Raw genomic sequence first — 26,666 nt, 5'->3', positions numbered from 1 at the left:
GCGTGCTCCCAGAAGCCACAGGTGCTGTTTCATCCTCACGGTGACCCTGCAGGAGAGCAGGTCCACTTAGGAAGGACCAGTCCTTTGCTCGAAGGCTAGAGCTGGCAGCTCGGGTGGGCTTGCAGCGTTTCTGACAGAGCCTGCCCTCGCTTGTGCATCACGCTCCCTCTGTGCCAGCTTAGGCTGTCCTGTCAGGCTTGGGTGAGGGTGGTTACCTGAAGACTGGCTCTGTCAACCCTGAGATGTTACCTGGATGCTCTGGGACCAGGCAGTATCAGTCCCTACGGCCGTGGGGAGCAGCTCGCTCTCTCTCGGAGGGTCTTGGGTGAGAACCTGGTGCTTGTGGGTTTTGTGGGGGCAGTTCAGGGTGTGAGTCCAGGCTGGTCATTTTCTCTCCCATGCACCTCACCCCTCCTTAGATGGCTAGGGTCCTCTCTCTTACTGGCCAGAGTCCAGCCAAGCAGATGAGGACTGATGGCCTGACTGATGGCTGAAGCGACTCCTTCCTCAGCATGAGAGGTTTTGTCCAGTGGCTAAGACTCTGCGTCCCCAGTGCAGGGAGCCTAGGTTCAATCCCTGGTCAGGGAACTAGGTCCCACCACATGCTGCAACTCAGAGTTCACATGCCACAGTTAAGACTCACAGCAGCCAAAAGAAAAAAAAGACATGAGGTTTGAACTCATTGACCTTTCTGAGGAGAAGCAGCATCAGACAGGTGGGAACAGCTGGTAGCCAGAAGGAGGGAGAGGTGGGAATATTCTATTAGAACTGATATATGTGAAAGGAGAATCCAAACTGTGTGGATTTGAGCTTTGTACATTGTGTTTGACTTCAGGGACCTTGTTTTTCATTGAGCTGGGGCAGTGAGGAGACCAGGATCCTGGCCCACAGGCTCCTCTCCTCTGTAGACACTTACCCCTCCATGGACAGTGTCTTGAACTGAAGGGCCATGGAGGTGGCCTGCTCTGCTCCCCATCCTGGTCGAAGGGCCCCTCCCCCAGAAAGACCACATGTCAAGGTCTCTGGTTTAGTGTTTTATTTTGGCACAAAGGAGAAGGGGGGGGTCTGACACCAGTTTAGTCTTTGGAGTGTGCAGAGGTTTCCCAACCCCCCGGTCACCCCTCAGTCCCCAATGAGCCCCTCTTCCAACTTTCAGCCCTAAACCAAGGGTTCCATAGCTCTGAGATCCATCCAAGTAGGTTCCCTCATCCCCACCCCTTCATTTTTTTCTTGGCCCTTGGTCCCTGGAGAAGGCAATCTTCTTTAGGGATGAAAGGTGACACAAAGCCCAGCTCTGATGTATAGCACCCTAGGAGCACTTTGGCCACCACCATACCATGAAGGGGGATGGGACAGGTGAAGGTGAGGTAGGGTTGCCCCCCTGGAACCGCCCCCTTTCCCTAGGAACCAGCCAGAGCTGAGGGAGGAAAGCTGGGGGTTCATGTTCTTGGGGAGATGCCAGGACAGAGGAGTACGGCTGCAGGCGGGGGTTGAAGATGGCAAGGGTAAATGCAGGTAAAGGGGAAGTTGGGAATGAATGAGTTTGGTCTTGCTCAGTGGTGACATAGAGGGGAGGTCTGAGTGAAGGGCAGCCAACCCCCACAGTCTACCATCCCCCCCAGGTGGCTTTGTAATTCCTAACCTTTTAAGGAAGGGGCTTGGGTTTGGGAGAGAAAAACTGAATAGAGGTCTGTGCTGTGGATTTTACTGTCAGGCAGTGGGAAGACCAGAGGTGTCCCCTCTGACCACTCTAGATGCTTCCAGACCTCATCCCAGCAGAAGGGAGGGTGGCTGTTGGGAAGCCAGCCCCGCTGCCCACTGTCCCCTGTGATGTGAGCCTTTGCATCCAGGCCCAAGCCTCTGCCCTTCAGAGTTCCTCATGGACCCGCTCCTGGTCTTCGTCCGACTTCAGCTTGAGCTCCTCGGCGGTGATCTTGCCATCCTGGTTGCGATCCTGATTCTGGAACATGTCTCCGATGGTTTTCTCAGGATCCTGGCCAGGCAGGAGGCGGCCTTTTCCCTCACTGACTTGAGCCTTGATGAAGGTGGAGAACTGCGGGGAGGGGAGAGCCACGGGGAGGGGGAGAGAGCGTCTTGCCTGAGCAGCTGGGCTGGCCTTGGGATGGGCTCCCAGGAGGGCTGAGAGGAGCTGGTGCTGCATCCTGGGGTGCGGCGGGGCGGGGGCTGGGGGCGGAGGGCGTGCTCGGGGTCAGGTAGCCAGAGGAAAAAGCGGGGACAAGGGGCTTAAGGCACAGTGAGCCGCAGAGGGCCAGGGATGCAGTGGACACGTGCTGTGTTCTCTGGGGGCTCCTGCTGGGTGACAGTGTGCGGACAGTTATGAGAAGGCGAGACCTCATCACGCACCTCCTCCGCGGGGACCTCGCCATCCTTGTTAAGGTCCATGTGTTCAAACAGGTTGGCAGGAGGGTCTTCGTGCCACACAAACAGGTAGCCCGTGGGCAGCCCATCCTCCCGGGACACCAGCTCCACCTCAAAGAGCAGCACAGCACTGCCAGGGACCCCCCGGGCTGCAGGAGTGGGGAGCAGAGAAGGGGAGAGTCCGGGCCCCACTTCACAGCCTGCCCAGCACACACCCGGCCCACAGGCCTCAGCTGCTCGCTGGGGCTGCTGGCGAGTGGAGCAGGGCACGTTTACAGAACCACCCTACAGAATGACCCAGAAGGCTCCCCTCACTCCTCCCACCAGCCAGCAAGGCCCCAGGCGGGCAGGGGCAGAGGGGAGGACCCCTCCCCTCTCTCCGTCTCGACCCCTCACCTCCGCTCTCTCCGTGTGCCAGGTGTGGGGGGACCACGAGCTGCCGCCTCTCTCCCACGCACATGCCCTGTAGGCCTGTGTCCAGGCCTTCGATCACTTTGTGGGCCCCTAGAGTCGCCTCCTGAGGGGCCCCGTAGTCATGGCTAGTGGGGAGAGCAGATTCCCAGGTCAGCACTCGCCCTGGTCCCTGCCAGGCCCAGCTCCTGAGTCATTCCTGGGACCGCCCCACAGGGCAGGGTGCCAGGGCCCAGTGAGCAGAGGTAGGAGCGATCCCCTTCTCGTCCTGGCCCTGTCCTGCAGTGTGGCCCCTGGTCCAGCTGCCCTCCACAGAGTGGAACCAGCCACTCCCCCTACTACCTACTTCACCCTCTCTTTGCCTCTGCAGTTAAGAATTTCAGCTTCAGTGGGAACTTAGGGGGTGCTCCTAGGAGGACCTCCCCCATGCCTGGCCCATGCCCACCCACCTGCCCAGCCCTGGCCCTGCCCTGGACCCACGAGGAGAAGAGCCTGGTGCCATCCAGCAGAGAGCAGTTGTAGTGGTAGCGAACAAAGTCCCCGAGCTTGGCCGTCTCGTTGCAGGTCTCCAGGGGCCGAGATAGTGTCTTGATTTCCACTGGATCCACAGGATTGTGGAAGTCGATCACGTGGACATCAAAGATCAGCACAGCAGAGCCAGGGATCTTGTCTCCTGGGGCCAGAATGGAGGCGTGGATCAGTTGGGGTCACGGAGGGGCTGCTCCAGGTTTCCACGGAGGCCCCTAGACTTCCCCGTTCTGAGATTCTAAGCAAGGATGGGATGCGATGTTTGTCCACATGGTCAACTCTCATCATATACACTGTAGGGGTAAGGATGCAGGGCTGGAGCGGGGAAGAGCATGCCAATTAGAAAGCCCTTTACAGGTATATCTTGCAACTTCCCAGTGACTTACTTTGCTGATCAATGTGATTAGTTCCATTTTACAGGTGAGCACACTAAGGTTTCCAGCAAAGCTGGGACTCAGATCCATGTCTGTCTGCTTCCTAGGGCTGTACCACCCTCCCTCCCCAAGCTCAGAAGTGGGCTGCCCTTTTCCATTGTGGAAGGGGAGAAGCAGGGCACTGCCCCTGGAGGAAAGGATAAAGTCCTTGCAGCAAGAGTTGGGTGGGGAACCAGTTTTTGTGATGAGAGGGGCAGAGCAGTGGCTGGAATCCCCCCACCCCTATTAGGGGTAGGTCAGGAGGAGCTGAGGTGTTGGCTTGGGGGACTGGGAGCAAGCCTACCAGTCCCGTTCTCCCCGTAGGCAAGGTGGGGGGGTATGGTGATCCTCCGGCGCTCCCCCATGCATGAGCCTTGAAGGCCTTGGTCCATCCCAGGGATGATGTAGCCCTGCCCCACATAGGTATTGTAGGTGTGGTTGCGGGAGTAGCTGCAATACAAGGCGGGGGGTGGGGGGGCCAGCAAGGGAGTCACAGGGGCCCCACCCTGCCAAGCAGCTCCGAGCTTCCCCAGCCCCCACCATCCTCCTCAGGACCCCCTGACTGCCCCCCTGCCCCGGACCTGGAATCAAAGAGAGTGCCATCCATTAGGGACCCATTGTAGTGGTAACGCATGAAGTCCCCAGCCACGGCTCTCCGGACGCAGCCAGGCGGCAGCTCAAGTGTCTCCAGCTGGACAGTGTCCTTTGGGTTGTGGACGTCAATCAGTAGGACATGGAAGACCAGCGAGGCCTGCGAGGGGATCACAGTCCCTGGGGAAGGGATAGGCTTGAAGCATACAAGTGGAGAACAGAACAGGGCTTCTCGACTCAGGAAGGCCTATGTGAGCACCACCCAAAAAGGTGCCAACCCTGCTTTCCAGAGCTCTTTCTGTTTCTTCCTATGCTTCTTCCCTTGCGAGGCCGAAGCCCTGCTTCTTCCCCTGTGAGGCCAGAGCTGGGTTTTCCCCAAGGCCACCACCAGCCCATATGAGCCTTTGTGTAAAGCAGAATAAAGCAGAATATGGGGACTTCCCTCGTGGTCCAGTGGTTAAGAATCCGGCCACCGATGCAGGTGACATAGGTTTGATCCTTGGTCCGGGAAGATTGCATGTGCTATGAGGCAACTAAGTCTGTGCCCCACAACTCCTGGGCCCACCTGAGGCAACTAGAGAAAGACTGTGAACAGCAAGAAAGAGCCAGCACAGCCATAAAAGAATAAATAAAATTTTAAAAGAATAAAATACTTCTCTTTTCTGGGGGGGTTATGTTCCATGGCTTGCGAGATCTTAGTTCCTCCATCAGGGATTGAACTCGGGCCTCAGTAGTGAAAGAGCCGCTGGACCACCAGGGAATTCTGATGCACCCCTTCTTAATGAGGCGATCACCCACGGCTAGATTTCATCCCAATTTGCCTCCTTGGCTGGCCGTCCTTGTGTAGTATTCAACCTGGACAACTGTACATGGCAGCCCGCTTATTGAGAATCCCAGAGCCCCTGCCTGTCCTCACCGTAGCCTTTCTCGCCATAGGCCAGGAATGGAGGGATGATGATCTTCCTTCTCTCTCCAGGACACATGCCCAGCAGCCCCTGGTCCATGCCCTTGATCAGCCAGCCGGAACCCACGTAGGTGTCATAAGTCCCTCCCCTACTGTAGCTGCAGAGAAGGAGGTAGAGTTGAGGCTGCTGGTGGTGGCCCCTGACTCCTCACTGCATGCCACAGTCCCCTGGATCCCAGGACTCCTTCCAGCCCTTACCTGGTGTCGAAGGCGGTGCCATCCAGCAGTGTGCCGTTGTAGTGGTAGCGCACAAAGTCACTGTCCTGGACCATCCGGGGGCAGTGGGGTGGGCGCAGCAAGGTGCTCACCTGCACGGTGTCCTCCTTGTTCCATACATCCAGCAGGACCACGTCGAAGTAGAGGGTGGCATCAGGGGGGATGAGCCCCGCTGTGAGCGTGAAGCAGCCCCCAGAGTAGGGGGTGGAATGGAGGTCTCAGCATCCAGCTTGGCCTTGCCCTCCACCACCCATAGGTCCCCTTCTCCTGAGTCAAGCGAGGATCCTACCCAGGCCTGTCCCTGTCCTCCCACCCCAGGGGCAGGAGACCCAAACGTGAGCCCCAGGCTTGTTGCTATTCAGTCTGCGCATGCAGTGTGACCTTGGAAGAGCACTCTCCCCCTCTGAGCTTCCGCTTTCCGGCCCTAGGGTCCCTGCTCCTGCTTCCTGATCTCCATCCCCAGGCCCGGACCCCAACCCTCCTCACCCACGCCGATGCTGCCATAGCCCAGGTGCGGAGGGACAATGAGGCGGCGGCGTTCATTGACACACATGCCCATGAGGCCTCGGTCCATGCCGGTGATGAGGCGCCCCACGCCCACCACGATGGCCACCAAGGTGTGGCGGTCATAGCTGGGGAGGGAGGGGACAGATGCGATGTAGTGACCTCTGCTCATGATCACACACATGCCCGGGAGACACACACACACACACAATCCCCCTCCCTACACACACGTGTCGATCCACAAGTTCCTTGTCTCCTCTTCAAGCCTCCCCCTAGGTGGGCTGCAACTCCCACCTCAACAGGGTGGGCTGTGACAAAAGGAGGTCCCCGAGGAAGCCAGAGTGGGAAGTACAGACATGGCGGGTGCGGCAGAGCAGGGGATTGGGGTGGGGGAGACCAGTTATCCAGCAGGAAGAATTGGTAATGCTTGGCTTTGTTGTTGTTGGTTGTACCATGGGGCATGCGGGCATGGGGGAATCCTAGTTCCCAGGCCAGGGATCAAACCCTTGCCCCTTGCATTGGGAGCTTGCAGTCTTAACCACAGGACAGCCAGTAAAGTCTCAAAATGCTTGGCATTCTGCATTCATTATGTTATTTAATCCTCTCCCCTGTGAAATGGGCATTATTTTTGGCAGCACCACATGCTTTGTGGGTTCTTAGTTCCCCAACAAGGGACTGAACCCTGGCCATGGCAGTGGGGAATTTCCAAATTGGGCTTTACTGATTTCATCTTTCTTAGGAGAAAAATTGAGACTTGAGAGACCAAGTGACTTGCTTGCCCAAGGTCACACAGATAATGTGTGGTCTGTTGAACTCCACAGTCCACATGTGGGCCACATCAATTCACGGACGAAAGGAAGGGGAAGCAGAGCTGGCCAGGGATAGGAATTGGTTTTCAGTTTTGAAAAGGCCTATTCTAAAATTGCCACAGCTTTTGTTTTTAGTTACAGTTTTAATTTACAAGTTTTCCAAAACTAAGGAAGGATGAGAGATTGTCATTTTGATGGAAGGAGTCATGAGTGGTGAAAGTCTTCCAAACTCAGCACTTCATGAACTGGGCTCAGCAGAGTCCCCAGCAGGGAGGTCATTCCCCAGCTCCCAACTCCTCTTTCACTCCGTGGCCACCGGCTCAGAGCTGTACTCCTGGCTACTCCCCAGGCCGCATTTTGCCCACTGAGCTGGTTGCATATCTGGCCTGCTCCCTTCATAGTGCCCTTATGAGAGGTCATGCATGGCAAGAAGTTTCTACCAGTTAAACCAGAGTTCTCCCCAGAGTCAAGGCTAAGGTGTGCTGAATCTGCTTGCAGACCATCAGGTCCTGTGTGAAGTTCACTTTCACTTATCATCTTGAATCCTAACAGCAGCCTTAGGAAGTAGGGCCTCATTTTTTCAGAATGCTTTTTGATCTCCACTTTTCAGATGAGGGAAGTAAAGCTTAAAGAGGCAAAACTCCTTGTCCATGATTACAGCCTGGGTTTGAACCCAAGGCCTTGGTCTCAGGAGTTCGTGTTCTGCCTGGCTCCAAACCCATGGCTCTTTTAAAAAAATTAACTAATTAACTATAATTTGGCTACACTGGGTCTTAGGTGCAGCATGCAGGATCTTTAGTTGTGGCATGCAAACACTCAGTAGCAGCGTGTGGGCTCTAGTTCCCTGACCAGGGATAGAACCTGGGCCACCAGCATTGGGAACATGGAGTCTTAGCCACTGGACCACCGGGGAAGTTCCCATGGCCACTAATTTCTGCAGGCTGAAGTATGTGTTTTTGGTGAAGTCTCTAAGACAGACTGACTTCTTGGGGTGTGGTGTGGGGGCTTGTGTGTGTGACCACCAGGACCCTAATTTTAACTGAGGCTGACCTGGCAAAGAGCCCTGCCCCCACTAAGGAAAATGAACTTGCTAGAGCAGACCAGAGGTCTGGACTAGACCAGAAGCCAGTCTCTCAGCCCCCAAAGATGGCAAGATGGGTGGCAGCACTGACCTGGTAGAACCAAGATGGGACGGGAGCGGGGGTGGGGGGGGTGGCGGGGAGTGGGTTCAGGCAGAGAGGGAGGCATGAAAACCCTCAGAGGAACCCAGGGTGGCATGTGTGACTGTGTGACACGTAGACAGACAGGTTCCTACATCAATCTGTGCCCTGCACTCCTTGATCCATCCTGTCTTATAAGGCCCACCTGCTTTACCCCACTGGCTGCTGAAAACCCCCACCCCTTTCCTAAAAAACCTCTGCTTGCTTCTTCTCTAAACACAAAGGCACTGAAACCTGGGGCTGGAACCACAAAGGGAGTCAACGTGGATGGAAAGGTAGAGGGTCCTGGGCTGAGATCCCTGGACGATTCGCAAGCAGCAGGGACCATGCCCTTCCCCCACCTCTATGAACCAGAACATCCCCTCCTCGGCTTTAAATAAAACGCTGAGTTCCTCTCGATTCTCAAGCACTTTGGGGGACAGAGGAGGCTTGTGTGAAAGCAAGTGAGGTCTTTTGAGAGGCTAAAGTTTGAAACCGAGGGCAGAGATGTCCAGGGAGGGGGAAGTCTAGGAGTCCTCCCACTCAGGGTGCTGTTTGGGGCTGGGGGATCGCGGTGTGAGGAGGCGCATGCAGACACAGCTTTAAGGCGGCAACAAGTGAACCCTAAGACTGAGAGAGCCTGGCCCCAAGTTCGGGGAAGAGAAATGGTGAGTCTGGGGGCACCCAAGCCGTTACCTCGAGTCAAATTTCTTGCCGTCCTCGAAAGTACCGTTGTAATGGTAGCGCACAAAATCCCCCATCTGCACTTCCCGGGGACAGACCCTGGGGATGTGGTACCTCTCGATGACCACATCTTCCAGGGGGCCTCCGGCCGGGCTGGCGCGGCCCAGCCCCCTCCCCACGGCCTGCACCAGCAGCAGCAGCAACTGAAGCAGGGGGAGCCGGAGGAAGGTGTGGCTGGGGGGGCCCGCGCGGAGCATGGTGCCTGGAGCTGGGACGGCCGGCAGTGAGGACGAGAGAGAGCGCGGCGGCCGCCAGACTCCTTTCCCTCTTCTCCCAGAGCTGGCTCCCCCTCTTCCTGTGCTCCATCCCCACCCCCGCCCTGGCTGGTCCACGTGGAATGGGGGCTGGGGAGGTTGAGCTGGCGGGGCGGGGGCAAGAGGCGTGGAACAGGAGGAGGAGGGCCAGGCTGCTGGAGTCGGAGGAAAGCACCGCTAAGCCCTCCAGATTGGCGCCCACCCCCACCCTGGGGGCCCAGAGACCTGGGGCCTGGAGGGGTAGGGAAGTTCGGGAAAGTTGAGACGGCGGAGCCGACAGAAAAAAATTAAAAAGTTCCTAGTCTTTTTTTTCTGGAGCCCCCCGGGTCCTAAAGCCGGGCTTAGGCATTCCTTGTTTGTTTGGGAGGCAAGCCCCAATTTAGGCCTGTCCAGGTGACTGGGGAGGCTCCAGAATCGGGGGCGGGGAGGCGATCTCAGTGCTCCCTCCCACCCCTCTGTCCCAGGGACGGCCGCTCCCGGAACGAGCTGCTTTGTCCTGCAAAAGCTGGACTGCCAGAGGACTTTCTGACGTGGGGATGGGGATCGAATAGGAGGTGGTGAGAGTGGAGGGTGTGCAGGGTAAAACCAGGGATGTGCCTCCCTGTCGCGGGCTGGAGGGTACCCTTGGGGTCACCTTTTGGGGGCTGGGAGTAGGGAGTGAGCAGAAGGACCGCTGTGATGGATGGAAGAGCAGGTTTCAGGGCTTGGGCAAACTAGAGGGAGGTGACACTTCCCTCAATTTCTCTACCTTAAGGCGGGGGCGGGGGGGAGCGCCTTTGCGTAGGAGGGGCTTTCTGGGCTCCCCATCCCGGCCGGAAGCGCTCCCCACACTCACACTATCTGCCGAGGGGAGGACCCCCAAGGGCAGGAGGTCAGGGACTCAGGATAGTGTCGGCTCTCCGAAAAGAGTGGAGATCCCTCGGGCCCTTGGGGGATCTGACTCAAGCCACACCCCGCCTCGCAGCCGCCCCACCCTCGCCCCCAGTGCCCGGCGCTAAGACCCAGCGGGCGCGCCGGCCAGGCCCCGGCCCCAGAGCCCGCCCGCCTGCCAGCCCGCGGGACCCGGACGCCTGCTCGCGGCGGGGAGAGCCGGCCGGCGCGGAGCGGGCATGGCTCGGGCGGCGTGGGGGCTGCTGTGGCTGCTGCTGGGCAGCGTCGGGGCGCAGTACGAGAAGTACAGCTTTCGAGGCTTCCCGCCGGAGGACCTGATGCCCCTGGCCGCGGCCTACGGGCACGCGCTGGAGCAGTACGAGGGCGAGAGCTGGCGCGAGAGCGCGCGCTACCTCGAGGCGGCGCTGCGGCTGCACCGGCTGCTGCGGGACAGCGAGGCCTTCTGCCACGCCAACTGCAGCGGCCCCGCGCCGCCCGCCGCCGCGCCCCCGGGCCCCGCGCCCCCCGGGCCCGACGGCGGCGACGAGTGGGCCCGCGAGCTGCGACTCTTCGGCCACGTCCTGGAGCGCGCCGCCTGCCTACGGCGCTGCAAGCGTTCGCTGCCCGCCTTCCAGGTGCCCTACCCGCCGCGCCAGCTGCTGCGCGACTTCCAGAGCCGCCTGCCCTACCAGTACCTGCACTACGCTCAGTTCAAGGTGCGCGCCGGCCGCCCGGTCGGGTCGCGAGGAGTGCGGCTGTCACCCAGCAGCCCGACCGCCGATCCCTGGCGGCGCGCGCTCCGGGTGGCGGACTCCGGCTCTGCTGACCCGCTCCGTCCCCACCCCGCAGGCTAACCGGCTGGAGAAGGCGGTGGCCGCGGCCTACACCTTCCTCCAGAGGAACCCGAAGCATGAGCTCACCGCCAAGTATCTCAGCTACTATCGCGGACTACTGGACGCCGCCGACGAGCCTCTCACAGACTTGGAGGCCCAGCCCTACGAGGTGGGATGGGGGAAGGACCGGCCCCGACGTAACTCCTTGAGTCCCAAGTTGCGTCCCGGCATAGCGCCCGTGGAGGAGGGGGAGGCGTTCGAATCCTCTTGACCCTCCTGCGCGTCCCCTCCCTCCAGGCGGTGTTCCTCCGGGCTGTGAAGCTCTACAACAGCGGAGATTTCCGCGGGAGCACCGAGGACATGGAGCGGGCCCTGGCTGAGTACCTGACTGTCTTTGCCCGGTGTCTGGCTGGCTGCGAGGGGGCCCACGAGCAGGTGGATTTCAAGGACTTCTACCCAGCCATAGCAGGTACATTCCACCCAGACCCCAGTGGGCATCCCTCACACCCACAGGGCCCAGAACTCCTAAGGCCCCTTGACACAAATATTCATTCTACACGCATTTCTAGAGGCCTCCTAAGTGCTTCGGGCTTCTTCCCTAGTGGCTCAGACGGTAAAGAATCTACCTGCAAAGCAGGAGACCTGGGTTCGATCCCTGGGTTGGGAAGATCTCCTGGAGGAGAAACTGGCAACCCACCCCAGTATTCTTGCCTGGAGAATTTCATGGACAGAGGAGCCTGGAGAGTTTCCGTCCATGGGGTTATAAAAAGTCAGACACAATTGAGTGACTAACACTTTCTTAAGTGCTTGGGAGGCAAAGAGGCACAAGTTGTTATCCTGACCTCAGAGCCTTCAGTTGGCTGACAGAGGCTAACAGAACACCTCCCACCCTGGGTGCAGGAGACACAGCAGAGAGTGTCCGAGGTGCTGGGCACCGGTGTAGCAAGGAGTGACTTCCCAAAAGGATCTGGAGAGGTTGGGTCCATGGACCTTCAGAGGGTGATGTAGGTACAAAGGTGCTGAGGTGGGAATCAGCCCAGCAGATGTGTGCAGAAAGCAGTTTGGGGCCAGAAATACAGCTGGTCTGGGGATCCCTAAAGGCGGAGTCCATCAGCAGGGGCAGAAAGGACTGTCCTGAGCTTCTATATTTGGGCTTTAGTCCCACCTCCACACCTCACCTGCCATTCTTCCAGAGAGCCCTGGCTTCCTGTGGCTTTAGGGTGGCAGGTCAGCTGTGGGGCTGGTAAGTCAGCCCAGTCCATAGTAGTCTTCATCAGCATCTCTTGTCACTTTACTGTCTTGTGACATCAGTGCTGAGCTTGGAGATCATCTCTGTCATCCCCGTTTGCAGGCTGGAGCTGTTCAGCACACCAGCTCCTCACTGCTGCCTCCCCCCTCCCCCGCAAGATCTCTTTGCAGAATCCCTGCAGTGTAAGGTGGACTGTGAGGCCAACTTGACCCCCAATGTGGGCGGCTACTTTGTGGAGAAGTTCGTGGCCACCATGTATCACTACCTGCAGTTTGCCTACTACAAGTGTGAGCCTTCCGGTGGGCTTGGGGTGAGGGGAAGCACTGCACTAGGAGCAAAACTCAGTCAGAATGGAGGCTCCCTGGTGATGGGAGGGTGGTGGGGGCAGGTGAGAAGCTGGGGGGAGGGAACAGAGAGCAGCCTCTGGGGAGAATTCGAGGGCCTCTTGGGTGAAGAACTAGATAGTCCAACAACTGCACAGTACTCGACAGTTTACAGAGCCCTGCCACATCTGTTTATCTCATTGGATCCTCTCACAAACCACAAGTAGCTGATGTTACTGGACCCATTTTTCAGATGAGGAAGCCAAGGCTCAGAGGGCAAGGGGTCATGAGTCAGTCACCTGGCTAATAAAAAGTAGCACCAGGCCTTAAGGCTCTCCTCACTTGAGGGAGATTTTGGCATCAGCTGGGGCTAAGAAGGTCAGTCTCCAGGGTGTCTGCAACTCAGAGATGCCAAAATTCAGACAGGCTGGAGTTGGAGAGGAAGAGCTGAAGAACAGGGGCCAGGAGACCCTTTGGGGTCCTGGTGGCAAAGACATTGAAGGCTGGGACAACAGCCTCTGATTCCCCAGTGCCTTCATTCTCCAGCTGTGTGAACTTGACCAGTTTACCTAACCTCTCTGGCCTCGGATTTCTTGTCTGTAATACGGGGATGACAATAAGATTGAGGCTTATGTGAGTTACACAGGGCATTGGGTAATTGCTCAATACACTCTAGCTTGTGTTGTTATTGAGTAGGATATTCTGGGAGGCAGCTGGGGATCCAGGGGCACTGGACTAAACTGGGAGCTGGGGATGGGTTAGGTGAGGGTTATCCCTGAAGGAGAGGGTCGTGCCAGGGGCCACTCCTCACTCTTGTTCTGCCTGTAGTGAACGACGTGCGCCAGGCTGCCCGCAGTGCCGCCAGCTACATGCTCTTCGACCCGGAAGACAATGTCATGCAGCAGAACCTGGTGTATTACCGCTTCCACAGGGCCCGCTGGGGCCTGGAGGAGGAGGACTTCCAGCCCCGGGAGGTGGGCATCGCCATGGCGTTCTCAGAACCTATGATTTGATTTTTTTTTAAATTCCTGGCTTCCTCCAATGGCAGGATGAGAAATAGAAAGAATTTGGGTTGTGGTTGGAATCTTAGGTTCAGACCCACCAACTGTGTGGTCCTGAGAACACTACTGATCTTTTTTTTAATTTAATTTTACTTATTTATTTGGCCACGCCAAGTCTTGGTTGTGGAATGCGGGATCTTTAGTTGTGGCATATGAACTCTTAGTTGCGGCATGTGGGATCTAGTTCCCTGACCAGGAATCAAACCTGGGCCCCCTATATGGGAAGCACGGAGTCTTAGCCACTGGACCACCAGGGAAGTCCCCCATTACCAATCTTTTCTGAATCGGTTGCCTCACCTGCAAAATGGGGGTGGTTCAGCCTACCGGTCCAGCCTACCTCTTCAGCACAGCACCTGGGATGTGGGAGGTAAAAAGTATCTGTCTGTCCCTGCCTGTTCCCTCGCCACCCTCCCACCCTCACTGCTCGCCTTTGCCCTTCTTCCCCAGGGACCTCCTAACCTGAACCACCTGAGGAACCCCCTTGGGATTCTGGCAAAAATACCTCTCGGTTTCCTCGTCTGTGGCAGACATTGCTAATCGATGTGAGGCGCTCTTTCTCACTGAGCCCTCAGAATCCTTCTTAACCTAGCATCAAGCAACTGCCGTTTTCTGATCAGCATGTAAACTGACACCCATTTCCTGCTCCTGGAGCTGGAAAAGGACCAGAGGACTCAGAGTCTAGGAGCTCTGGCTCCTCCACCATCTGGCAGCAGGAGGCCTGGCTCACCTGTTCTTCTTCCCTCCTCCCAGGAGGCCAGACTGTACCACAACCAGACAGCTGAGCTTCGAGAGCTGCTGGACTTTGCACACATGTACCTGCAGGCAGATGATGAGGTAAAGCAGCCTTTGCCCTACAGGCCTGGTGGGCCGCTGTGCCAAAGCTCAGCCGCAGCGCCTGGCAGTCAGCTGTTGCGAGGCAGGGGCATTTTACCTGTGCCTCGTTGACACCTGCCCTGCTCTCCCTGCTCCACATTCTCCTGCCCCACTTCTCGACTTGTCTGAATCTCGCTTCTCCTGGACCCAGGTCTGGTGCTGCCTCCTCCAGGAAGCCCTCGCTGCATTTCCAGGCTCTGTCTTCTGGGTTTGATGTGCCCATTCTGACCCTCTATGCCTCCCTGGACCAGAGTTATTTGCAGCCCTCATCCGTCTCAGTCAGTCTCCTAGAGAACTGTGATCCAGGACAGTTCAGTTCAGTCGCTCAGTCGTGTCCGACTCTGCGACTGCATGAACCTCAGCATGCCAGGCCTCCCTGGCCATCACCAACTCCCAGAGTTTACCCAAACTCATGTCCATTTAGTCAGTGATGCCATATAACCATCTCATCCTCTGTCGTCCCCTTCTCCTCCTGCCCTCAATCTTTCCCAGCATCAGGGTCTTTTCAAGTGAGTCAGCTCTTCGCATCAGGTGGCCAAAGTATTGGGGTTTCAGCTTCAACATCAGTCCTTCCAATGAACACCCAGGACTGATTTCCTTTAGAATGGACTGGTTGGATCTCCTTGCAGTCCAAGGGACTCTCAAGAGTCTTCTCCAGCACCACAGTTCAAAAGCATCAATTCTTCTGCGCTCAGCTTTCCTTACAGTCCAACTCTCACATCCATACATGATTACTGGAAAAACCATAGCCTTGACTAGCTTATTCCCAGTCCTCCCACAGCGCCTGGCACATGGCTGGCTCTCAGAAGCTGAATCTGAATGAACCACTGAACGAATGAATGAACACAGTACACCAGGAAGGAAAGACCCCCACTGTGCTATCACGTTGATTCTAAATGAGGGTTTGAGAGTCTGAATTCTGAGGTGTTGTGCCCAGTACTTATTCATCTATCCTCTCCACTGTTCACGTACCCCTGCCCCCCACCCCTCATCAAACAGGGGGCTGGGTCTGCACTGTGAGTCCCCCGGCTTTGGTGCTCACCAGACTTGGCTCCACCACCTCCCAGTTGGGCAGCCTCCAGGCCAGGCTTAAGTAACCCTCAAACTTCCGTTTCTTCATCCATTGAATGGCGAGAATCATGCCCATCTCACACTGCTGTGGTGAGAATTAAATGAGATCCAGGATGGAAAGCACTTAGTGTACAGCTGGCACATGGTAGATGCTCAGGGGGTGGTAGCTATTTTGAATACTGTTATTTATTGTCTGCTGTTTGCCAGACTTTGTGACTGGGGCTGAAAGGCACAGCCCCTCACCTAAGCAGCTTACAGGTAGTGTTGTGCAATGAGAGAGGTCAGCTTGGGGCCCTGGATGCTCGGGCACTCCTGACCCAGCATCAGCATCAGGGACCACATCCTAGAGCTGATGCCTGGTGTTGGAGGGATAAACAAGAGCACAGCGGAGTAAAGGCGTTCCTGGCTGCACAACAGCCTGAGCAGACAGTGTTCACAGATGAGCAGTATTGCCCAGGTATTTATGCGTAAAACGTGGACTGTGGAGAGGGAGATGCTTCCACCAACCCTAAAGCTCTGCCGGTGGAGCCCATGCATCTGTTCAAGGAGGGGGCAGCTTGGGATCAGGACTTTGGGAGAAACCCTCAAGGCGTTCCTGTGCGAGATCTTGAGTGAGGCTGGGAAGGGGGGTTTGGGACTGAGATGGGATGGGAGAGCCCCTTGGCCAGGAAGGGAGCCGATCTGGGCTTGTGCCTGTTGTGACCTGGTTTCCCCACCCATCCTGGGTTGCTCTAGATGGAGCTGGAGGAGACAGAACCACCCATGGAGCCTGAGAAGCCCCCATCTGATGCTGAGTTTGAAGGGGAGGGCGACTACGAGGAGAGCATCTATGCTGACTGGTGGCAGGAGCCAGATGCCAAGGGCGACGAGGCTGAGGCTGGTCAGTGACTAGTCGTGGTGGATGGGTAGGGGTGCAGCCTGGCCTGGAGGTGAGGGACAGAAGGCTCTGAGCACTGGACTGCAGAGGGTGCTGGCACTCCTTCTTTGGGGACTTCCGTCCTGTTAGCAACCCCTGTCCCACCTGGTTGAGGGGTGGGGGAGCATCCTTCCTGAAGCAGGAACCAGCTGAGACCTGTTCCCGGGGACCCTGCCTGTACCACCTCTCCCCAGGACAGCACCCAGATGCCTGTTGACGATGGGAAGGCTAACCCCAATGCCCTCTCCTTTCATTTTTCAGAGCCAGAGCCTGAATTACCATGAGAAGAGGCCCCCCTGCACCCCTCAAGAGCTTGGGAAGCCTGGGTTCAACAAGAACTATTTATTAAACATGTGAAATGGACAGAGCTGACCAGGCCCCATCCTGTCCCACCTGTGAGCCCTGCTCCCCAGACCCTTCCTGCCTCTTTTCTGGGTCTCTGGACCACAGGATGGTGGTATTGCAGCTGCTGAAGGCCTGCCCTTCTCCCAGTGTCCTCCCCACCCGGTGGGGACAGTCTCCTAGAGAAGATTCCAGCTCTCCTGAGTTGGGTCTCAGCCTGAACTGCACACACAGCAGAGGGGCAACTGGCATCATGAAGAGCACTGGACCAGGAGTCCCACGGTTGGTTCCTGGCACACTGGCAGTGGGTGCTCAATAAACATTTCTTGTTGAATGAATCACAGAATTAGGGTCCAGATTTCCCTGGGCGGAGTCGTAACGGTGCAGGTCCTGCCCTCCCGCCTCTGCACCCATCTCACCTCATCAATAAGTATGGAGAAAGGTGAGGGGCCATAATTTGGCCTCTATGGACCCTGGGTGTTTGTGACTGCCAGGAGCATCAGCCTGCGATTGCAATCTGCCGCTAGGGGGCGTAAGGATGAAGTTCTGCGTGAGTCCTGGGAAGATGACGGTTTCAGATACCTGAGGTGGGATGTCTGGTATTTTCCTAGTTCATCACTTCCCTCAGGGAGTATGGGGAAGGGGCCAAAGACATTTACTTCTGGTTTTTACTTTCCAAGCTTTTACTGACCCAAATTCCTTAGAGCTAGAGCAAGCATGCCCTGTCCTGCCCTCTCTGCTCACACCGAAGGGAACTTGCCCTCTCAGTGGCCAGAGGAGCTCTAGGAACATGGCTTGATAACATGAGACTTCGTGGTGGCAGTGGGACTGCCAGACCGTGTTGCCCAATCTTGCATTGACTGGGGGCGGGGTAGGGGGTGGGCAGAGAGTCTGGAGGTGCCTACCACCCAGCCCTATGCTTCACCAGTGTCTCCACCCATCCATGTTTCCAAGTTCCAGAGCAGGGACGTGGGGGCAAAAGGGGGTCTCTCTGGAACCCACTGCCCACATGTCTCCCAGCGGCAGGGCAGTGGAGGAGCTTCCTCCTCCTACTGGAGGGTGGAGCTGAAGCTGGTAAGCCCGGTTCTCGGCCTCCATACCCCTGCCCAGATGTGCCAGGTGACCTGGCCTGGGTTCCTGCCCATCTCGGTAGCCAGGAGGATTCCCTGCCCCACCGCATGCCCTTCCCCTGGGCCTTTGGTGAAGATGAGGGTAGGAAGGCCAGAGTCTGAGTCTGGAGCTCGGGCGGGGTCAAAGCTGGGGGCGCCGGTGATCTCACTCTTCCCTCCCATAGGTGAGTCTGCAGTGGCAGCGTCTCTAGAGAGCTCCCAGGTGCCGGGGCGGCCCCGCCGCACCCCACCCTCTCAAGCTGCTGTGTTGTCAGCTTCCACCGAGACCCCGCCCCCTGTTTCTGGGCGGGGCTGGCCCAGCGGAGGGTGGGGAGCTGGGACGAGCCGGAGCGTGTCTGCAGTGACTACTCGCTCTGGAATCCGGAGGGCTGGGTGTGAGTCTGAAAGCGCCTGTGTGGCTACAGCGAGAAGCTCTGTGTCCTTGTGTGATGTGTTAGTGTGAGCATGTGCCTGTATGCACGTGTCTGAGAGCGTCCGTGGCAGCTTGAGGGCGGGTGCCGGGCGGGGGTTGGGTGGGGGGCGACTGAAGGGGTTTGCGCATGCGTCCCTGAAGGTGCGCGCATTCGCGACCGTGGTTCGAGAGGGTTTGTTCGCCCCCTTAGCACGTATTTGTTGAGCACCTACTGTATGCTGGATTCGCCGTAGGTGCTAAGCATATATAATAGTGGGTAAAGCCAGCCAAGCACCCTGCCTTCATGAAGCTTGCATCCCTGCAGGGAGACAGGTAATAATAAATGTTATACAAATGAGTTATCTGGCTAAGATAAATGAGATGGAAAAAGAGAGCCGGGTCAGGGGAATTGGGAGGGGGACGGTGGCAATGCAGTTTAAAAAGTGTGTTGATGTGTGTGTCCGTGTGCATCGAAGGGCGGCGTCTGAGGATGAGGGGTTGTGTGTGTGTGTCCCCTGATAGCAGAAAGCCGCGCCTCTCGAAGCATTCACCCCCATCCTTGCGTTAGCCCAGGCCCTGACCTTCCAGGGGGCCTTACTCAGCTTCTCCATCCCAGGCAGCCACCAGCCCCTCCCACCTCTCTCTGATGCCAGCGTCTCCCCATCGCCCAGCCAGCTTCCCAAACCGGTGAGACCGAGTTCCAGTGAGTCCCAGCGTGGGCCCTCTGGGGCCCTGCAGTTCATTCTTCCAACCCCACCCAGCCCAGACGCCCTCGCCCTTCCCTCCTCCACGTCTCTATCTCCCTTGGCCCTCTCCTTACCCCGCCCCCAACTCCCCAGCCAGGCACCTCAGCCGTCCTACCATGTGTAGCATAATGGCTGTAAGGTTAGAGACGCGGCCAGAAGGGCAGTGGGGATGACGACCTCATATAATAGGGCCAGACTCAGATGCCACAGAGGTGTCCTGGACCCAGAAAGCCCCCATCCTGAAGAGAGAATCACTGCTGCAATGTATCAAATATCTACTGTGTGCCTTGGCAGGTTCTTTTCAGCCTCAGAACGATCTTGCAGGGGCTCCCCTGGTAGCTCAGTGGTAAAGAACCCGGCTGAAAGTCACAGGTTCAATTCCTGGTCCAGGAAGATCTTACGTGCCACAGAACAACGAAGTCTCTGTGCCAGAACTACTGAGCCTGTGCCCTAGAGCTGGTGCTCCGAAGCAAGGGAAGCAAACACAGTGAGAAGGCCAAGCACTGCAGTGAAGAGTAGCCCTCTGCAACTAGAGAAAGCCTGCACAGCAATGAAGATGCAGAACAGACACACACAAAAAGTCTTGCAACATAGATGTCGATTCCCTTCTGCCATAGACGAGGCCAAAGAGTGAGAAGCAACCTGCCCAAGATTCCCCTGGGAGAGGGGCGAATGAACTGGGTTTGAAACTTTTCTCCCTAAATCCATGTTGTTCAGAGAAGGGAGCAAGAGAAGGAACGCTCTGGTCTCTCTATCCCTTTGGGCTGTCAGCTGAGGCAGGCAGAGAGTTCCAGAAGGGAGAGAGGGAAGGAGAGAGGGGTAGGGAGGAAGGGAGGAAGGGGAGGAAGTAGACCATCCAGCCTCACTCTTGGGCCTGATTCCATAGCTGGGTCCCACCTCCCATGGTCAGCTCCATAGATTGGACCAAATGTTAGTGGGCCTGGGATCATCACACAGACTTGCTGGGATCACTTAGAGTGTGTGTGTGTGCTCAGTCATGTCCAACTCTGCGACTGCAGCCTATGCTCCTCTATCCCTGGGATTTTCCAATCAAGAATACTGGAGTGGGTTGCCATTTCCTCCTCCAGGAGAACTTCCTGACCCAGGGATCAAACCTGCAGGCAGATTCTTTACCACTAGCGCTCTCCAGGGAAGCTCTGGGTCATTTAGACCAGCCTCTTTTTGAATCTGGAGAAATGATGGCCAGGGTCAGTGGGGGTGGGGTGGGGGAGTCCCATGGGATCCCCCCAAATTCTTGTAAATTCCAGTGGAAAAAATTCCCTGCTGAGGTTTGAGATATAACTCTTGAAGTCTCACCCTAGTGTTCCCTTTCTCTGTAAGAGTAGGGTTCCCCTGGGGACAAAGAATGACGGGTCCAAGCCCTGCGCAGCTTCCCCACTCAGGGGCCTTCATGGCTCCAGCAGATGGCCCCTATTTCCTGGATGGAGGAAACAGGCCCAGGGAAACTAGATTGGGCTCCCAGGACTGCATGATCAAACTCCAAGATGGCTTGGGGATTAGGAATATAAACTGTGGACACATCACCCCATAATCACTACCTGCCTGGGTCCCAGCTGGCGCCGGGATACCTGGATAGCATCTCATTTGACCCCCAAACAGCCTTTGGGGTGAGCGCACCACTCAGGCCCATGACTCAGGTGGAGAAACTGAGTTAAGAGGAGGACATGGCAGCTTGCTTACCCCTTCCTGCATGTATGCCTGATCCTCTGTATCTGCAGAAGAACTCACTGTGGTAGGTCCTTTGGTAAAGAAGAGGCCAGGAGAACTTGACATCTTCTGGTTTGAGTCATTTTTTCAGCCCTCCTTTAACAGGAGTGCTACGTTATAGTCCTGGAGCAAGATAAGTGGTGACCATTCGAGGTTCCTTCCTTTTGTTTTGAGCATTTGACTAAATCCTGGTGGCTTTCCTGTAGGAAGAGGCTAAGAAGTAGTGAAAGTGAAGTCACTCTCAAATCTTTGCAACCCCATGGATTGTAGCCTACCAGGCTCATCCATGCATGGGATTTTCCAGGCAAGAGTACTGAAGTGGGTTGCTGTTTCCTTCTCCAGGGGATCTTCCCAACCCAGGGATCGAACCCAGGTATCATGCAGGCAGATGCTTTACCATCTGAGCCACCAGGGAAGAAGTGAGGCTCAGTCAATCTGGCTGAGGGGAGTCTGGTCTCCTTCCCTGGCCCCTGGTGGATGTGGGGGGCAGGGGGCTTTTTGGAGGCTTCACAGCCATGAAGGACATCTCATTAAAATTTTTTGTTATCTCCAAATGAGGTTGTGTACACAGTTACAGAGACAGAAATCAAATCAGGAATATGTCTCACATAACTTTAACCTTTTGAGTTTCCCTGGTGGCTCAGATAGTAAGGAATCTGCCTACAGTGGAGAACCTGGGTTCGATCCCTTGGTCGGGAAGATCGCCTGGAGAAGGGAATGGATACCCACTCCAGTATTCTTGTCTGGAGAATTCCATGAACAGAAGAGCCTGGCAAGCAAGCTACAGTCCATGGAGTTGCATAGAATCTGACACAACTGAGTGACTAACACTTTCCAATTTTTTTAGACATATTTTGATAACCCATTTTTTGGTGATACTTTGAAATCCTCAAAAATGGAAATGTCCCTGGCCTTAGTGCTCTTCTCCTGCCCCCAAAACATACTTTGGATGGAACTGGCTTCTCAGCACCATCATCAACAGCCCGGGTCCAGGGTTCACCAACTCCCACTCTCCCTGCCCTTCCCCCTCACTACTTCCAGGTTCTTTGCCGGAGTCATAAATTATCCATGAGCTTGGATGCTTCTTCAACTGGAGGCTGAAGTGCTGATGAAATATTCAAGGATTTCAACTCTCAAATTCCCTGGTGGCTGCTGGATGGGACTAGGGCAGCTGGGATTAATGTACAAGGCTGGGGGCCCTCCAAACCTTGGCTCTAGCTCCCAGCGAGGTGGAGTCCAGGGCTGGGAGACTGGGAAGGCCAGAGGGCGGAGGAGGTGGGGGAAGGGTCTCTTTGCATAATCTGCATAATCGATGGCTGTGGGTTGTGGAGTCACCTGCTTAGAGGCTTAGAGGAAGTGAGGGAAGTTACCGATTCAGACCCCTGAGGGTGGCCGGCCAGCCCTGGGCCACCCCACTCCTCCCCTAGCGTGTCTCTCTAATCCCAAGGTTTGCCTCAAGTCCTCCTCCTCCCCCAGGACTCTCAAGGGGTGAGGGAGGAACTCCTGCTCTGTGTGTGTGTGTGTGTGTGTTCACACACATGCACGCATGTAGGCAGGGGAGGGGTGGCCTCTGCGTGGGAAGGGCACCTGTCAGGGCTTGTTGAGCCAGGGAGGAGCAGGCAGGCTGGCAGGGTGGGTGGGGCCCCAGCTGTGTCAGCCTGTGCATGGAGTCACCCAGGCCAGGAGCAGGAAGTGGGGTGACTCAAGTGACAAGGCATCGCCCCCTCCCTTCCCCCAACCCACTCAGGACGGGGAGGGGGTTGCTCAGAGACCCAGGAAGACTCAGCTCCAGAATAGAATCCTGATGCTTGAGGCCCACCTTGCTGGGCTCCTGAAGACCTGAAGTGGTACCTTGGGAGGTTGAGGGTAGGTAAGGGCTTCCCTTGTAGCTCAGACGGTAAAGAAGCTGCCTGCAGGGTTTGATTCCTAGGTGGGCAAGAGCCCCTGGAGAAGGAAATGGTGATCCACTCCAGTATTCTTGCTTGGAGAATCCCACGGACAGAGGAGCCTGAGGGCTACATTCCCTTCTCTGTCCGAGAGTCAGACACAACTGAGCAAACTAAACCACCACCAAAGGATGGAGGGAGAAGAAAGACATTCTCTGGAGAGGTCCTGACCCTCCTCTAGTCTCTCCATTTACCACCCGGGCCCCTGGTATCTTGCCCTGCCTTTTCTATTTCTGGGCCATCCTATCTCTGTTTTCTTGTCTCCCTGTTTTCCCTTTGACATTCCATCCCCGCCCACACGCCTTGCAGAGAAGTGTGGCTGGAGCTACCTCTGTAATTAAAGAGCCCTCTCCTGGCGCTGGGCACACACCCACTGGACCAGGCTGTGGGCAGCCTCTGGCCTCGAGGCGCCTCAAGGACAAAGGGCAGCAAAAACGGCAGGAGCACCCCACCCTCACCTCTGGGGCCTCGCACCATCCGGCCCTACTCCCCCTCCCAGCGAGGCTTGGGCCACTCCAGCCAGAAGCATTTGGGAGGCTCTTCTGCAGCCGGCGTCCTCTCCCTAAACCTGACGGGGTCATCCTGAGCAAGTCCCCTCACCCAACGCCAGCAGACAGGGGGCAGCAGTGCACGTGGATCTAAATAGAGTCCAAGGCAAGCTAACTCTTCAAAGATACGCCAACAAGGACCTGCTGTACAGCACAGAGAACTCTGCTCAATGTTCTGTGATAACTTACATGAGAAGAGAATCTGAAGAAGATTGAACATAAGTATATGTATAACTGAATCACTTTGTGGAAACAGATACAACATTGTAAATAACTCTAATCCAATTAAAATTAAAAACAAACAAACATGGGTATGTGAAAATGCTTAGAGAAAATGCTGGAAATAGGAACAATATATGAACAGTGATTATTTTACTATTATGGCAATATAGCTGATTCTTTTTCTTGTTTTTTTTTTATACTTAACAGGTATCGTTTTGTAATAAGGAGAAGAATAAGTGTTCTTTTGTTTAAAAAAAAAAAAGTTATACTTTGCTAAGTATACCTCCACTCTGATCTGAAAGGTGGGATGTAATTGAGACCTCTGATGCTTTCTCAGAACATGGCAGCCTATGGAAAACTCCTTCCTGGCCCCCAACCCCTGGGCCATCTCCACTCTCCTTCACACCCCTGGCTCTGGCCACACCACCAAGGGCCTCCAGCATGTGGGTGTAGGCAACTCAGCTTGCATGTCCCCTCTGTGTGCACCCCTTTCCCATTGCTGCCCCTTTGTCACCCCTTGGCCTAGGAAGCACACACCATGCATGGTGCTGCTGTCCGAACAGAATGAAGAGCCCAAGCAAGAGACCCACAGGCCCAGAAGCAGGGTCAGTGCTGGTCAAATACCTGGAGTATGGTCTCTCAGGGGAGAAGTGTAAACTCTGTGTAAGTTCGTCCCCGTGGCCCTGTGTGGAGGGGTGCAACCCCAGAAGGACCAGACCCAGGGTCGAGGTCCCCTCGCTAGTTCTACAGATGGCTCTGCCCAGTTGCCTGGGACTCCAGTCTGCCACTGGGAATGACTCCTACTTCTCTGTGCTCCTTTTCCACTGCTGGGAAGAGCTGCTGGGTGGTGGACAGGGACGGTCATCAGCCTGAAGGTTAGTGTCCCATCTGTTCACCTGGTCTCCATCTGTGAAGGCGGCCATCCTTGAGAGAGATGATGTGGCTGGGGTTCGCGTGTCTGAATCTGTACCCGGGAGTATATGTCCCTGAGATGTGAGCATGGAAGCTGTGTGTGTGTGCAACATGGTGTGCAGATATAAGTGTCTTGCCTGCCTCTGTCTGGGGAAGGGGCCCCACAGAGAAAGGGCTGATTGTGAACAGACAACAGAGATTCTTGCACCTCCTTATATGGCCCAGAGGCCTCCTGGGGGTTGAGAGGAAGTGAGATGGTCACCTTCCTCCAGGAAAGCATTTCCCGATCCCCCGCCAACTCCCTTCATGGGATCCCTCTTTGCCAGTAACGCCTGTCTCTGGGGCAACTTGGGAGGGGCCACTTGATGCCCTTTCTTTCTTTACTCTGAGGTCCCAGAAATCTTCAAGTTGAATTAACCATATGTGTTCTTGGTGGCTCAAGGACTCTGCTTCCACTGAGCCCTGGGCGAGAGAAATGAGTTTAAATTGCAGGACACGAACTGAAGCTAGATACCAGGAGGAATTTACCAGTGTTGGAATAAGGACACAAGGGTATTCATATAAGGGAGGCTGGAGAATAGCCTTTCCTAGAGATTTGTCAGAGAAATCCATGCCTTTAAGGGCTTGGAGGTAGGGGACTGGGTAGGATGGTCTTGTGGTCTTGCCTTCAGGTTCAAGCTCCAGAAGGGACTTGACCACAGGGACTCTCATTCCTTATGCCTTGGCACCTCTTTGTTACGTGAGACCAAATTCTCCTTACAGACAGTTGAATGTAGTAAATATTATTTTCTGTATCCCACAGATGAATCCTCAGTGCTGAACAGCCAGTAGTAGGTGCTTAATAAACGCACAGAAACCCCCTGGATATGGGAGTCAAAGCTGCTAGCTCAGTCTTTCCTGCTGCTTGTGGTAATGCCTCCACCCAGTCCCAGCCTGAGCTTTGGGGCCAGCTTGTTGCAGCATGTTCCAGGGTGACATGAAGGGAGAATTCTGCATGGGACACACACACACAGGCTTTATTCTAAAGCCTTATTTCTGCTTCTCCACCCCACTCAGGCTCCTCCACCCCTCTGCAGTCAACAAACCCTACCCTGCCTACATGCTGAAGTCAAGAGAAAGGAAAGGGTTAAGCCAGGCTTAGGTCTGGGAAGTGTGTGTGTGTGTGTGTTGCCTTTGTGTGGGGTGTGGGAAGTGGGCAGGGAAAGATGGTAGGTGGGAGAGGAAGGAAGTGAAACCCTGGTGGGGGGCAGCAGCTTAGGATTGGGAGCTCTTTTTCTCCCAAGCTGGGGGCCGGCTGCTGCATGGCTTGGCAGGGTGGCAAGCAGGTGGGTGGGGCAGGGGGAAGGTAGACAGAAAGATGCTGAGGTAAGCTGGAAAAAGGGGAGTAAGGGAAACAGCAGACAGGGCAGTGGCCCAGGCATGTGGATGGTAACTGGCTGGGGATGTTGATGGCTCCTTGGCCCATTCCAGGAAGACTTCTTTGATGGCACAAACCTCAGAAGTGGGATTGGTTTGCCACGACTCCTTTCTCTGGTGGGGAAGGTGGTCAAGGATGCTCCTAAGATACCTTCATCCAGCCCATCCTATGTGCTAGCTTTGGGCATGTAAAGGTTTTTTGAGGGGAGACCCTTTCCTGAATAATCACACCTCCAACACTGACAAGCACAGAGTTGTTAACATGACCTATTTACACTTGGCCCTCTGGAAGTCCTTTGAGAGTTGGGGTCATTTTGATTTGCCATGTCACCAGAGTCTAACCCAGTATCTAGCACACAGTTGGTGCTCAATAGTTGTGTTAACAAAGCATTCATTTTATCAGCCACAGAAAGGAAAGACTCTTGTCTTCTCAATGTGCCCATTGGGAAGTTCTTTCCAATAACTAACCCAGACTCTTCTACCACTGAGGGGCCTGCTGCTTCATTTCTTTATGCCAGTATGGATCTCTTTTAGATCTGCTGCCTGACTTCTTCCAAACCCACCACTTCTTTCTCTTTGTCACAAATCATTGCTCTTTTGTCTCTCTCCAGAATATTTGCTTCCACTTTTTTCTCAGCCCCTCCCCTCTGCTTTGACATTTTATGGCTATGCTATTATTCCACCAGGAAAATATGTGGTTTGGTGGGCCTTGAAATTAGAAGAGAAATGGGTTCTTGTTTAGAATGTGCCGTTTTCTAGTTTTGTCATCTCTCTGAAGCAGTTTCCTCATCTTTGAAATGGTCGTTTTGTTGCCCTAACAAATTTTTTCAGAATTGTCATGAGAATTAAAGATATAAGTAATTAATTTCATCCTAAGATTTAGCAGTTGTCCAAGTGATTTCACAAACTTTCTTTCACTCCCATGAGACAGAGCTCATGTACCCATTTTACAGATATGGGGAAGTAGGGTGAAAGACAAGTAACTTGCATAAGATCATCTAGCTACTAAGTAGCAGAAGTCAAATCCAGGCTCTCTAATTCTAAATCTGACAAGCACACCGTCTTTGGGGGAAAAAA

At 55.4% G+C, this 26,666-nt stretch overlaps 2 protein-coding genes across 4 annotated transcripts; one reads left to right on the top strand and one right to left on the bottom strand.

Moving 5' to 3' along the window:
• Positions 1–1,021: 1,021 nt before the first annotated feature.
• On the bottom strand, positions 1,022–8,999 carry FKBP10 (FKBP prolyl isomerase 10). Its single transcript, XM_055407852.2, has 10 exons — positions 8,711–8,999; positions 5,989–6,134; positions 5,485–5,674; positions 5,239–5,384; positions 4,313–4,502; positions 4,036–4,181; positions 3,271–3,463; positions 2,776–2,918; positions 2,365–2,528; positions 1,022–2,053 (listed from the first exon to the last, which is right to left on the bottom strand). Exons 1-10 carry the CDS (start codon positions 8,953–8,955, stop codon positions 1,868–1,870), a joined length of 1,749 nt encoding a protein of 582 aa, XP_055263827.2. The 5' UTR covers positions 8,956–8,999; the 3' UTR covers positions 1,022–1,867.
• A 982-nt stretch (positions 9,000–9,981) lies between these two features.
• P3H4 (prolyl 3-hydroxylase family member 4 (inactive)) lies at positions 9,982–16,915 on the top strand. Of its 3 annotated transcripts, XM_055407853.2 has the most exons (8): positions 9,987–10,598; positions 10,732–10,884; positions 11,013–11,184; positions 12,123–12,251; positions 13,116–13,261; positions 14,099–14,182; positions 16,028–16,172; positions 16,470–16,911. In XM_055407853.2, the coding sequence occupies exons 1-8, from the start codon at positions 10,122–10,124 to the stop codon at positions 16,490–16,492; spliced, it is 1,329 nt and encodes a 442-aa protein (XP_055263828.1). In that variant the 5' UTR covers positions 9,987–10,121; the 3' UTR covers positions 16,493–16,911. The 3 variants fall into 3 exon arrangements, with proteins under 3 accessions (XP_055263830.1, XP_055263829.2, XP_055263828.1); XM_055407855.2 differs by lacking the exon at positions 12,123–12,251 and having other exon boundaries at positions 9,982–10,598; positions 16,470–16,915; XM_055407854.2 differs by lacking the exon at positions 16,028–16,172 and having other exon boundaries at positions 9,982–10,598; positions 16,470–16,915.
• Positions 16,916–26,666: the final 9,751 nt, after the last annotated feature.

This window comes from Moschus berezovskii, chromosome 20, assembly GCF_049115385.1.
Source record: "Moschus berezovskii isolate FMDL1 chromosome 20, NW_MosBer_1.0, whole genome shotgun sequence".
NCBI classification, from domain to species: domain Eukaryota; kingdom Metazoa; phylum Chordata; class Mammalia; order Artiodactyla; family Moschidae; genus Moschus; species Moschus berezovskii.
This window is presented reverse-complemented; position numbering and strand designations above follow the sequence as displayed.

Bases quoted from the DNA above. Each gene is read 5' to 3' on its own strand.
- P3H4 (XM_055407853.2), top strand. From the start codon at position 10,122: ATGGCTCGGGCGGCGTGGGGGCTGCTGTGGCTGCTGCTGGGCAGCGTC. The intron at 10,599-10,731 runs GTGCGCGCCGGC...CCCACCCCGCAG, and splicing joins TGCACTACGCTCAGTTCAAG to GCTAACCGGCTGGAGAAGGC. The intron at 12,252-13,115 runs GTGAGCCTTCCG...TTCTGCCTGTAG, and splicing joins GCAGTTTGCCTACTACAAGT to TGAACGACGTGCGCCAGGCT.
- FKBP10 (XM_055407852.2), bottom strand. From the start codon at position 8,955: ATGCTCCGCGCGGGCCCCCCCAGCCACACCTTCCTCCGGCTCCCCCTG. The intron at 5,675-5,988 runs GTGAGGAGGGTT...TCACGCTCACAG, and splicing joins CTATGGCAGCATCGGCGTGG to CGGGGCTCATCCCCCCTGAT. The intron at 2,919-3,270 runs GTGGGTCCAGGG...TCTCCCCACTAG, and splicing joins GGCACCAGGCTCTTCTCCTC to CCATGACTACGGGGCCCCTC.